Genomic DNA, 12989 nt, shown 5'->3' on the forward strand with positions numbered 1-12989 from the left:
TGTGATACAAATCCATCTCTTCTCTATAAATTCCGGAATGGCAAATAAAATGGTCACAATGTGGCATGATGGTACAAACAAATATCAGAATATAGAAGGTTCAAATAATGGTTACCAAGATATGCATCATCATGGTTTGTAGGCACAATATTACCACATCAAAGGGCAAGGGGATTCGTTACATCCCAAATCCAAATATGCACAAGCTCATGCATCCACTTATACAGGAAAAAACATTTTTTAGACTAGCTGATTGGTGATGCTATTAGATCTCAAATCTCAAATCTGCTTGAGGTACCATTATGATCGTCACATTCCAAATCCAAATATGCACGAGCTCATGCATCCACTTATATGGAAAAATACATTTTTTTGACTAGCTGATCGGGGTGATGCTAGTAAATCTCAAATCTTAAAATCATAACATCGATCATAATGATGTTATTTTAAGACACAAACTATGCATGAGATCATATACTGAGCTGTTAAGGCATAAGATCATGATATAATGCATAGCATGGGATCATACATTGATATTACATAATAAAAAATGTGGTAGGCATTTTCAGTCTATATGGATGTAATCAATAAATGCTTATTGAATGTGCTCTAGTATTTTTACAGGGTACATATATATACTCCAAATAAAATGTTTCAATCGATATCCGCATGGACATAATCAATAAATAAGAAGTTTTTCTCTATATCCTTCAAAAGATAAGCCAATGCTGCACTAACTGCCGCACTGACAGCCAGAATAATACGGATATTCATCTCAGGTGGTATTCCTGCCCCAGCAGCCAATAGCACAGTAGTCCCAATCAAAACCTTCTGTAAATTTTGAAATACTTCATATGCTTTCTTGCATGAAGAACACTTCAAGGTATGTTGCTCGTACCGATCCAGCATCTATGTATAAACACACATAAAGTAACTTAAAATTTGGTGGAAGAAACATTTGATTTGAAAGTATACGATATAACTTGAACAGGAAGGGAAAAGTAATGCAAGCGAAAAAATGCTGATGGTTGCCTTGGAACGCTCACAAGAAAGACAAATGGATTGTTCGGTGAGCACTTTCTTTATGCTCTATGCTGGAATATATTGTTGCTTTACATATTTCCAGGAAGTCCTCAACCTTGCACTGTGTGCTTGACTCATGCGGCCACTATGAGCCCTTGGTTCACGCAGGTGATAGATATGTAATGGGGAATCTATGCACTATAAGAATTACTGTTGGGAAAAGTGTTTCTTCCAGCTGAATAGTTGAGGTCATGGCCATCATGATTGTAGTGAAACAAAGACACCCATTATCACCGACTTTCTTCGCTTTTTATGTAGATGAGGTATCTAATCACATAGGGAGATTGGGCGATCTATGCGCATGCATGGTGGAGATAGCATACCAATATTACAATATGCCGATGACATTGTTGGTTAATTATTCTCGTCATTCATTTTTTACAGTTGACAATTTGTCGGTTGATCGTGATAAAACTGAAGTGATGGTGTTTAACACCACTCAACCATACCTACACATACCTCGGAGTAACAATCACAAGCCCTCAGTTCTTCCTACATGACGCTCCTTGTGCTCGACTTTCACATGGATATGTAATCCTTGGTGCCCTCTAATAACAATGCACACACACATTGTTCCAAGAACTACAAACAAAATTTGTAACACCAGCTTTCATCTATGGGATAAAAAATTTGGAACCACGAAAATAATTTGAGAGATTTGAGAGAACTTTAGTCTTGTTGATTAGCCACATTATAATGAGGCAAACATTGATACTCAAGATTGGCACTATTGTCACCAAGATAGCTGGCAGAATATGGAGATGCTCACTGTTAGTATGCTGAAATGTGGATATGATTCCAATCACATTGTCGACCATATAAAGTTCTCCAAAGGAACCCAAAATCGCTCTCATGGAAGTTTGATGGTACTCGGATCTCCTTTCTGAGGATTTGTAAATCAGGTGTGCACGGTGATTCAGATGCATCCCCCTCAATATCCAACAACTACTGCTTGAGTTGGATTGGTTGGAACCTTGCTGACAGGTACTAGCATGGTTTGAGCCATTTCTAGAGAAGAAGTCGCCATTGTTGGAGTACATTGATGGCATTTAGACGCTAGCAAACATCACAACTTAGATCAACGCAAACTTAATATTCGGTGGATGCAGCCCCACATTTTGAGCATGCTCAAGTGCCCAACCCTGTTCTTATTGACGGCCCCACTCAGACGGAGATTGAGGTGCCACAGTCAAGATCTTTCTCTGAAGGTGAGCAAACCATCTATGTCTATATTCTGGTGTCCTCAACATATCAGTGCATTCTCCAAATAGACCAAGACATTAGGTAAACCATGTAAGTAAACCTGATTCCAGTTCTTGAGTTAGATTTAGTCTTCCAGTAGGCCTAAAACCCCTACTTGGGCCAATAGATTTGAAGTTTTGAGCTAAAATTGGAGTCATTTGGTTGGATGGTTTAGGATATGTAAAGTTTATTCCTAATAAGAGGCTCATTTTATCGAATCCTAGTAGCAAAGTTTTTGCAGCACATATTGAACTCAACACAACTAGGTTCTATAACCTCTTGCCTATGCTCCTTTGAATTCAGGAGACAACCATTGTTTCATGGATCAAGAATTTGCCTTCACACATGAATACTGTTTTATGTCCAACTTCTGTAACAGTCATTGACGAATGTCCAATTGTATCGAAAGATGCAGTTGAAGAGTCTGATCCAGTTGATGTGGTAAGTACAATTTCCTTCATCCTAATTAATAGTTCTGAAAATCTAGTTGTTTTTGGTCCGGCTTGGTTTGAACATCATAATCCAGAGATTGATTGGAACACCCGAGTAATTAAAGAATCTAAGAAAAATAGTGCACCCAAATCCCTCATTCCTACATGACCAAATTCTAGATCCCATAGAATTTTGATCGTTTCTCTACACGTGTTACATAAAGAGGGACAGGGAGAGAACATGCTTATGTTTACTATGCTAGCAACTCCATTTTCCAATGCACAGATATCAAAGGTTCAGCTTCCAACAAAGTACCATCAGTTTCACAGATGTTTTGAACAAGGTGCCACATACTTCCAGAACATCAGCCTTGTGATTGTCCTATAGATCTGCAGCCTATTATGTTTAGACATTTATTTTGGTTTCTTAATCTCAAAGACGAGAAAATATATTGAGATGTTATATCTTGGATATACTTAGACTTTTTGCTTTTCCCCTTTCTTTCCATCTTATTTTTTCATTTCTTCATTCAAGGCATGTTCTATATTAGATTTTACATGATTGAAAACTTGAATGATCATTTATCTTAGTGCATTATCTTTCCTTTGATTCTCATCTGATTCCACTTGCCTTTTGCAATCTCGTGTGCCCTTTGTTTATCTGACAAGGAGAAGAAGTTTTTAGGTTGAAAATGGTAAAAAAACTCGAAGGGGTCTTGACTTTATCTCAAAGAGAAATCTCAAGTTCTTCCACAGAACAAACCTTTGTTTGAAATGTAGAATATTCTCAAAAAAAGGAAATGGAATAGAAGTCTAAGTGACTTGGAAGTATATTTCTTCACAATTTTAATGCTTTTAAAGAGAATATATTTTTAAGTTTTTATCTTGAAAATGGAAGATAAGTTAAAATGCAAAAGTTGAAGAAAGAAAAACTTAAAAGGAAAATGAAAGAGCAATTAAACCTGTCTCCTGGACAAGACTGTAGAAGGAAGTTGTCCAAGAGAGGTTCCTGGAGCCCAATCAGGCTGACCGCCTCCATGACGACGAAGCCAACTACGGAAGGCAAGAACTAATCGGTCCGCTTGAGTGGGTGTAAATGTAAGATTAGAATATTGTCTGTTTATTTCTGCAGCATCACTTGTCTCTCCAGACAAGGTCTTCTCTTGCCCTTGGAGGACAATCATATCTCCATCATAGACCTTATTCGAAGTCCAATGCTCATGCCAACGTGGTACCAGCTGCACATTCAAAGTAAATATACATTTATTTTCAAAGCATTTGCCATCAATAGTGTAAATAGAAAAATATCAATAAGAAAGCTGGTTTAATTTTCCTTGTAAAATGTATGAATAGTGTACTGTAAGCACCTGCCACCATGCTGGACCAGGCATTAAGAAACGGAAGAAGTTCCGTGCACTACAAACAATAGAGCGTGTTTTCCCTGGAGCTAAGGGGACATTAAACGAGCAAATCCAGACTTCCCATGTCGTATTTCCAAAGAATGCATTGTTTACAGGTATTTCAATCCTGTCGTCAATAAGTAAAAGCAATTATAAAAAAGGAGAGACAGAATTCACAGAACACTGGAAGGATTCAAAATCTCTCCGTAAAATAAAACACAGAATAACAGGGCCACACTAGAAAATAAATTATGCTAGGAACTCTATACAAAGCTAAATATCAAGAAAGCTGCAACTGCTGAAAAAAAATACAAGATGGCCAAATACGATGTCTGAGAGTAAAACGAAAAAGGGAAAACCTATTGAGTTGCCTGATTCCAAGAAGCTGACAAAGAACTTGTCCTAAATCTACTTCTTGTGTTAGGGAGAGGGTTTCCTTCCAATATCCTTGTCAAAGCAATGTTTTTCCAGGGTGTGTGAAAGTGAATATATTTATCATCTATTATACAAACAATTGTACCAGGGGATCTTTCTTATTAGTTGATTATATATCATTATGGAGAGCCATATAATATTCAAGTGTCAAAACAACAAGGTTGACATCCCATTGTCTTGGTTCAAATCTTCACACTAACCGACACCTCTTTTCTATGCCACGCTGCATTTTTTTGTAACTAACAAGGCATATTAGCATGATGAACTAATGATATCACAATCAGCACAAGTTAAACACAACCGGCTCAAAATATGTCCTCCAATCCACATATGATGTGTAAACAAGGAGCACAGAGTCTACTCAAGCTCAGTGACCTGCATGGATAGATAATTGACTCGGTGTCACAAACCTATAATTTTTCTTGTAAATTAACACACTAGTATCCAATCAAATGAAAGATTTCCAAGATGATACTGATATTAGAAGGACAGCATTACGGTCTTTTCAAACAGAAAAAAAATAAGGACCTCTATACAGAAACATACACCTGCAAATACAATACTTTACATAAGATCAGCATTAAGGAATAACTAGGAAATGTAAAGAAAGTTTAATTCCTTCTTTTCCTATCCATGCTTACTTGTTAATGACATAACACGGAGCAAGAAACTCTGCACTGATTTTTGGTGTGTCTGAATTTGAACCTGCATATCCCCATACACCAGATGACTCTAGTTTGAATGGTAAAGGTTTGGCTCTATCTCTTCGACCAGTCACCTGCAAAATCAGGTTAAAACAGATTCAGAAAATAACATGTGAAGGCATAAATTTCTCAGGTAAACAGACTTTGCAAATTGTTCCGTACAGAAAAGAAAATTCCACAAGGTACATCATTGAATGAAAGATAGAACAAAGTAATAATTCACTAAGATTTATTACATTCACCAAACACAATGTCAAGATCCAACATTATTTGTTGCCAGCATTAATTTTCGCTTAATTTGATGATATCACTGAGATCACCTTTGTCAAGATTCAAGTCATCAACTAGCTCTAAACATAATTAATAAATTCACCTTTATCAATGTATCAAAGAGCAGGCAACTGAAGAACACAACGGGGAGAAGTCACTGTAAGAAAATAAAATTGCATGACGGTGAGAAATCTAATTCTAAAGTAGTTCTCAAAGCTACAAAGTTCTTGCTACGAAAGGTACATGTGTCCCATAATCAAAAGATTTGAGCATAGCTGGAGGCTCTACAGGATGGACAATAGAGATCATCATTACATCCACGGTTAAAATGATCGAGTTCTTGGCGTATATATATATATATATATATATTGCTTTGCGCTTGCTGGTGTACAAGCAAAAATCCCAGCCAAAGTGGATTCCCAACTCACTTTGCGATGGACGTCTCCGACTTCAACAAAGACCATAATTCCAATGTGCAAAGCCATCATTATGAATCAGAGACAGCCTTGTCATCCCATCAAAGTCTCCATATTGAATCACCCCATGATGAATATTTTCTGAGGGCAGCAATTTCAGTTTCAGTGATCAGGCACCAACGCTTATTTAGGTATTCATGATTACATTTCAAGACCTTTATTTATAGGAAGCTAGACTACAATTTTATTTTTTTTGTTATTTGCATATATGAGTTAAAAATAAACAATTGTAATATTTGTCACATCTCATATGCCATTGGTGCCCTTATTGTTAGTTATTCATTATTACCTTTCAAGAAATTTAATTATAGGAAGCTAGAGTTCAAAGACCCTTCTCTGTTACTCATTTTGAGCGAGATAAAATAAACAGTTGTGATGGTTAGCAGGTTTCGTAAGCCTAAATCTTCCTTCTCTCCTTCTCTATCGAGGAGCTCGCAGCGTTTTGTGCTACACATATGTTGCTGATATTGTCTTCAAATTTTGGTCATAGTAAGGTACGAGCTAAGATAGCAATATTAAGCTCACGTTCTAACATGGCCATAAAATACTCCCATAAATATACAATTGTTAAGCTCAATCAGCTCATTATCAGACATATACACCTCAAAATGTATGAATTCAAGTTTCAGTATTTACCTTATGGTGGGCGAAATTGATATGAGAAGGGTCTGAAACATTCTCCATCAAAGTATCATAACCATAAAATAAATCTCTTTGAATTGTCACAGTTGAGTAATTTTTGTGATCATCGAAGACAGAAGGCAGCCTGCCATAATTGCCAAGAAGAAAAGGGATTTAGCTTTATTATGATGATGACAGGATCAAGGATAATATTTCCATAAAAATATATACTTTGGAGGTTCTGTTTGGTAAGCTTTCTCCCATCCCTTTGCATCAGGCCACACAAAAAGCATCCCCTGGGACACTAGTGTGGGAAAGGATTGAACACATGCCCGCGGTGAGAAGACCGCTCGTGCTTCTGGACCTTCTGAAGAAGCTTGAGGAATGGTACCGCATGTTCCATCAGACTTGAATGACCAACCATGGTAAGAGCATTGTAACCATCCCATTTCATCTATTCTTCCTTCCTAAACAAAACAATAATCCAGAGGTTTACATCAGTAGAAGCATACATTGGTATATAACTCAACTGCAATTTGAACTGATTAATGACACGAGGCTAACATATTGTTATCAACAAACAAGGGTATGATTAGTGACAATTTCTTTAGCAGGTTAACAATTCTACTTTCCTGATTCAATCATTTTTCTATTTACCATTCTCATATGCAGTTCTTCCACGGTATCATCTGCTGGAAAAATATTACTTTCTGACCACCTTTCATCACATATTTAGACTGTCAATACAGTCATCTTCTCAGTCCTATCCTTTCACCAAATTATTCATACAACCACACTCCCTTGTTTCACAAATCTTCTCCGTGATCTCCATTAGACCTCCATAACTAGCGCGATCACACATATGGCATCCAACATACGCATACACATGTACGTACAAATACATGTACATATATTATTCTTACAAATAATCAAGGACTGAGAAATTTATTGAGAAGAAAATTTACACTGAGAGGCGCAAGCCTATGAGGGCATTTGTCAAGGAAAGCTTTCCATTCTCCTTCTTGATCCTTCCATAGAACGATTTCTATTCCGAGGAGCTGAAATGGTGTAGGTGTTCGAGTTTCCATGTCTTCAATGAGAGAGACAGGGTACCAATGATCCTTCCATACGAACTTCTCACCATCTTCTTCCTCTCCTTCTCTAGTGATGGAGTCCAAATTGCTCACAATTGCGCTCTTTACTTCAGCCGCTGACTCTCCTATAGACTGAGAAGAAGCTACTACTTTGGCAGTACAGGTCCGACGCTTCCTTTGTAGCCCAGGGTATTGTTTTCTTCTGTTTCTGGTGAGGTTGTGGCACTGTGGGATGGAGCACTGTGTGAGAGAAGGTGTGAGAGACTCGGGGAATGAGGGGGGATGGAGTAAGCATCGAGATTCCATGGTGGTGGGCGATGGGGGAGATCAAGTACCTCGATGGATTATACAGAGGAGGAAGGAAATGCGAGAGAAGACACGTGATATACACTGTACACATATATACGTATACGTATACGTATACGTATGTATGCATGTATGTGTGTTTATCATGTATGTATGCATGTATGCATGGATGGATGTATCGATGGAGAGGAGAGGAGAGAGAGATTCTTTTGTCCGGTGGAATTGGAACATAGTAGGCATCGATTTATTTCATGCCCGATGGCAATGATGGTTTTAGAGGTGTATTAGTTTAGTGTGGATGTCTCTAAGAGGAGTAAGTCTATCTTCCTTCAGTTAGGTTTTTGCACATATGGAGAACAATGAACCGATGCCTCCGTTTCAAATTATTTTTGGGTTCTTGAGGTATTGGGGGCTATGGTTCAATTGGAATATGCGGAATGCCTTCATTTTTTATTCGCAAGTTGGGGTGAGAAAACATGTTCTAAAGTTAAAAGGACTTCTTTTGTGGCGATTGACAGTGCTAGAGAAGTCACGAAATCTCAACCATAAAGAGAGAGAACTTTGCAAGGTCACATATCATCGTACTCGCCATTTGAATTGGTGTGCAGGGTGGCATTGAGTTTGGTGTCGTTGTATTCTTTAGATCCCTGGATAGATAGAAGGGTTCTATACATTGTAGTAAGTTAGTCATGGTGGTGTTTTTTCCTTTCGTAATGAAAGCTATTATTTACGAAAAGTGAGAGAGAGAGAGTGTGTGTGTGTGTGTGTGTGTGTGTGGTTAGTGGATGACCATACTTCATGGTCACACCCATTGTAGGTAGTGTCGATTGTTTCTGGCAACTCCACTATATCTCGATCCATCGAGTATTATCGAATTAGGTTATGTCATAACCCATCTCTCTCACTTACCCTTCCACACCTCCTCTCCCACAAGCTTTCAGGATACCATCGGGCCTTCCCTATCCTCAAGATCCTCCCGAGAGAGAGAGAGAGATGTATATTAACATCTTCTAAGAGCAGATTTGGCCCACACGACAATTGATTATAGTAATGGGATATGCACCCAATCATTGAAAATAAAAGATAAAGAACATAACAAAAAGAGTTATGTCGTGGTACGAAAAGAAAATGTTATGGGGTGTGACATGTTCTATAAAAGAAAAGGCAAGGGGGCTATTCACAAATCATAGCTTCATGATCCCATCGTGCTTTTCGTCAATGTTGTGTTTTCCTAAGTCACCGACGTGGTTTCTCCTCTTATTTTCGGTTCGCTCGTTTTGAGCCTCTCCATCTCGAAGTTCAATGTTTGTCCATTCATTGGTTTCATCAATTTTTTACAGCTCATTGTTTGTTCTTACAAATATTTTATATGCTCCTATAATGTTCATTCACCTTTGAGCTTTCACCTTCCCACATATATCTTGATGTAATTTGGTTTCCTGCCCTTTTTTCATTTCTCTCTTTCCTAACTTTTGGTCCAACACTATTTTTTTTGAGGCAATCCCCTCAAATTAGTTGAGAAACGTGCATGCATCACCCAAGTTGGTATGGCGCCATGTATGTCATTGAGGAATGTGTATTGTTACTCTTAACCCCCTAGGACCCACTTATACTCGTCAATATAGCTGCGTTGGGATTTCTACTTGGGGTTGTCGTTACGAATAGGCTTGTTTGACTTGGTTTGGGGCCTTCAACATCATTGAGAAACATAATTTATTTATGACCCTCGTAATTTAACATACACTCATCATGTAACGTTGCCACTATACACATTGGTATCCAATTGGATTCTTGCTATTACATTAACCTTGTCAATTTGAATCCACGGGAGCAAATAACACAAACATATTCATCAAAGAGTTAACATTGGACGGACTTATAAAAGTTCATAAGCAAGCAATGTATACACCATACACGTGTAAGATAAGAAACCAATTAACTTGAACAAACAACTTTTAAGCAATTCAATTTGGATGTGGCATGCAATGGGCAACTCAAGACATTGTTTTTGTTCCCTTATTTGAGTTGTGATAGGTGTATAGAGTGAACAAGTGTAAGAATAAAGAAGTTCAATTTTGTTACTTTTATTATTATTTTTAGAACCATCAAGCATAGGGGGGGGGGGGGGGGGGGGGTTTAATACTACAAGGCACACACACATATTTACATATGATCTCATTGTTAATTTGGGCAACCTCAATCTTAAGTTGGGTGACCTTTAAACTTGAATATGATTGTCCTAAAATTCATCAACATATGAAGAATATCGTCCAAAAACTCTCGAACATATGTTACAATCATACACACAAATTACCATATACACCTTTAAACATTGAATATGATTGTCCAAAAACTATCCAACATGTGTTATGATCATACTCACAAATTATCATATACACCTTTAAACATCGAATATGATCGGCAAGATAAAAAAAGAAAGATATTTCATTAATGAGGGAATCCGATATACAATATATGGCGGGCAACCAATATACAAAATGATTCTGGCAAATGTACAAGGTATGGGCAATGTCTAAAATATAAAATGTTATACAATATACAACGTTCGGTATATATTGCATCGATCATACAAAATTTACAAAATCCTAGTTGATCACGAATATGGAAATCTCCTGCAATATTGATCTGAAGGCGTTGCATGTCTTTGTGTCCGAACCATTTCTCTGTGCCCTGGAACCAAATACGTATAAGAGCCAAGATCTGTAAAGCCGAATGTAGAGTAAGATGAAAAAAAGGACCTCTTAGATATTCACTAATAGCTAAGTAAGCAACCTTATGCATACCATTTTCCTGAGTTTCAAACTCAACTTCATCTTGTTGGAGTTTATTTAAGTCCTTTATAAACGGCACTAGAAAAGAAAGCATATACTTGAGGACGTCAATCTTTTCAGTTTGACTGATTTCAACAACATTCTATCAAAACAAAGATAAAATATATTACAAGAGGATGCATCCAATATATATAGTAGATGTATGAATACCTTCAAATGGAAAGAAAATGTTTTACTTCTTCAAGACTTAAACTCTTAGGTATATGCATACAAAGGCACATCTTGCAGTTGCAGTTTCTTCTGTAAACTGGGCAAGCTTCTTCAATATCCTCATAACTCATTGTGGGATACCTTTAAATAATGACGAAGAAGACAAAAGCAACATCATATCATGTTCATTTCGTAGATGCTACAAGAAAGGACTAAAACAATGTGACTAACAAGTTTCAATTTAACATATAACCTTTCTTCTAAATGAAAAACAATATTTCCAATAAGGAGTTGATAAAGAGAAAGAAACAACGGATCAATTAGGTTTCTTATTTCACACTTACCATTTAGCAATGCATGTTGACTCTCCCCTTGTCGTTCCTCTTGCATTGATGGCACATATGCTTCTTGCAACCCTTCCTTTCTTCTTTACCGCCTCTTCGTTGAAAGGTATTTCCTATTACACAGATAACGAAGTCGTTGTTTTCCTATAGTACCTTATTCATCTTCGTTCTGTCCTTCGATGTATAGTAGTAGTTGTTGCTACAGTGTCTTCCTCAACTTTTTCGCATTTTCTTTTGACGTCTTTCTTTTCTTCTCATCATCATGTCTCACATTTTCCTTTGGATTTGTTGTTGGAGTTTTCCCTTCTTGTTTATGAACAACACCTGCACCACAATAAGAGAAAACTTGCTCTATATTTCAAAAAGCAAAGTTTAGCAAGGCTTTCAGAATCACTTTTTGGCCATTACCATTTCTAATGTTCCCAGAAATCTGGGATTGAGATAAAACACAAATATGGTTCTTTGCTTCATTAACATTAATATGTTCTTCTTGCTTCATAGCATCAAAAGGACATGAATGAGGAGCAGGAACAAATTTTGTCCACTTAGTTGGCACTGACTTCTACATATTCCTAGCATATATATCCTATCCATCTCTCGGCTTTCTCCCTTTAATATTAGAGACATGAACTAATGTAAGCATTAGATAAGGATAGAATATAGATAAATAGATAGAAAGGAGAGAGAGAAAGAAGGGTGTCGATCCACCCGACCACCCCCGAGCGAAGGGATCGAGACAGACTCGAGCCTCGATTGGCGTCCCATACCACCGCCGTGGCGTCGAGTCGTACCTGGTGCTGGCGCGCTCGCTACAAGAGTTGACCCACCACAAGACAGAGTCTCGACGTAGTCAACCCGCTAATCAAATGAGGGTAGTAAGGCCTCTTATTTATAGCGATACCCAAGGCCCCCAGGCAAGTTCACACTTGGCCTAATGGGTTGTCTGAATCCCTAGGATTAAATGTAATCCTCCCCTTCTTTACACATCAAATCAAATCAGAGAGAGAAGCTTAGCGGAAAACCTTATCCAGGCTTTTATGTTATTGATGTTTCTTATTGTTGCGGTTGTTTTACTGCTTCTACTGGAGGCGAAGAAGGTGATGATGGCGATGGCGGCTGATTTTGTTTTCCCGCCACAAAATACATGAAGAGTCTCGTTTAGAAAGTGTGATAGTAGTATAATAGGTTTTAGGGGTTTTATACATGTTGAATCGGTTGGGGCCTGGGCGACCACATTTGGTTGGACGACTGAGTGAGTGATGGTTGGGCGACCACACGTCGGTTAGGAGACCACATTTGCTTATGGTGACCATATTCGGTTGGGTGACTAAGCTGGTGATAGTTGGGCGACCAAGGTGTTAGAGTTGAGCGACTACTGACAACTTTTTTTATTTGCACGCTTAATTTTTTTTTCCAAACGGGACGTTGTAGATTGATCATATGCGCGGCCATAGATGGTACCTTAGTTGAGCGTCCTGCTCCATCCGTGGCCGCCATTCCCTTGCTAGGCTTATATTATGATTTAGGTGCAAATAGACATGTCGATTCGAAAGATTTCACATAGAGAACAATAGAATACCA

At 37.9% G+C, this 12989-nt stretch overlaps 1 protein-coding gene and 1 long non-coding RNA gene across 2 annotated transcripts; both read right to left on the reverse strand.

The window, feature by feature from the left end:
• Positions 1-562: 562 nt before the first annotated feature.
• Positions 563-8087, reverse strand: ACD1 (Pheophorbide a oxygenase family protein with Rieske 2Fe-2S domain-containing protein). Its single transcript, XM_087315407.1, has 7 exons — positions 7628-8087; positions 6894-7129; positions 6678-6807; positions 5233-5369; positions 4124-4283; positions 3719-3994; positions 563-909 (listed from the first exon to the last, which is right to left on the reverse strand). Exons 1-7 carry the CDS (start codon positions 8060-8062, stop codon positions 655-657), a joined length of 1629 nt encoding a protein of 542 aa, XP_087171533.1. The 5' UTR covers positions 8063-8087; the 3' UTR covers positions 563-654.
• A 3489-nt stretch (positions 8088-11576) lies between these two features.
• On the reverse strand, positions 11577-11962 carry LOC147867617 (uncharacterized). The gene is made up of 2 exons (XR_015532407.1): positions 11817-11962; positions 11577-11732 (listed from the first exon to the last, which is right to left on the reverse strand). It is a non-coding gene; the product is annotated as an uncharacterized LOC147867617 (long non-coding RNA).
• Between the last annotated feature and the right edge of the window lie 1027 nt (positions 11963-12989).

Source organism: Azolla caroliniana, unplaced genomic scaffold, assembly GCF_043228905.1.
Source record: "Azolla caroliniana isolate FFs.n. ecotype wild unplaced genomic scaffold, voAzoCaro1.0.p SCAF_2, whole genome shotgun sequence".
In the NCBI taxonomy this organism is placed as follows: Eukaryota; Viridiplantae; Streptophyta; class Polypodiopsida; order Salviniales; family Salviniaceae; genus Azolla; species Azolla caroliniana.

Coding starts and splice junctions, on each gene's coding strand:
- ACD1 (XM_087315407.1), bottom strand. CDS start 8,062: ATGGAATCTCGATGCTTACTCCATCCCCCCTCATTCCCCGAGTCTCTC. Junction 3,995..4,123: donor CTGGTCCAGCATGGTGGCAG/GTGCTTACAGTA, acceptor TTGAATGTGCAG/CTGGTACCACGTTGGCATGA. Junction 910..3,718: donor CAGTCTTGTCCAGGAGACAG/GTTTAATTGCTC, acceptor GTTTATACATAG/ATGCTGGATCGGTACGAGCA.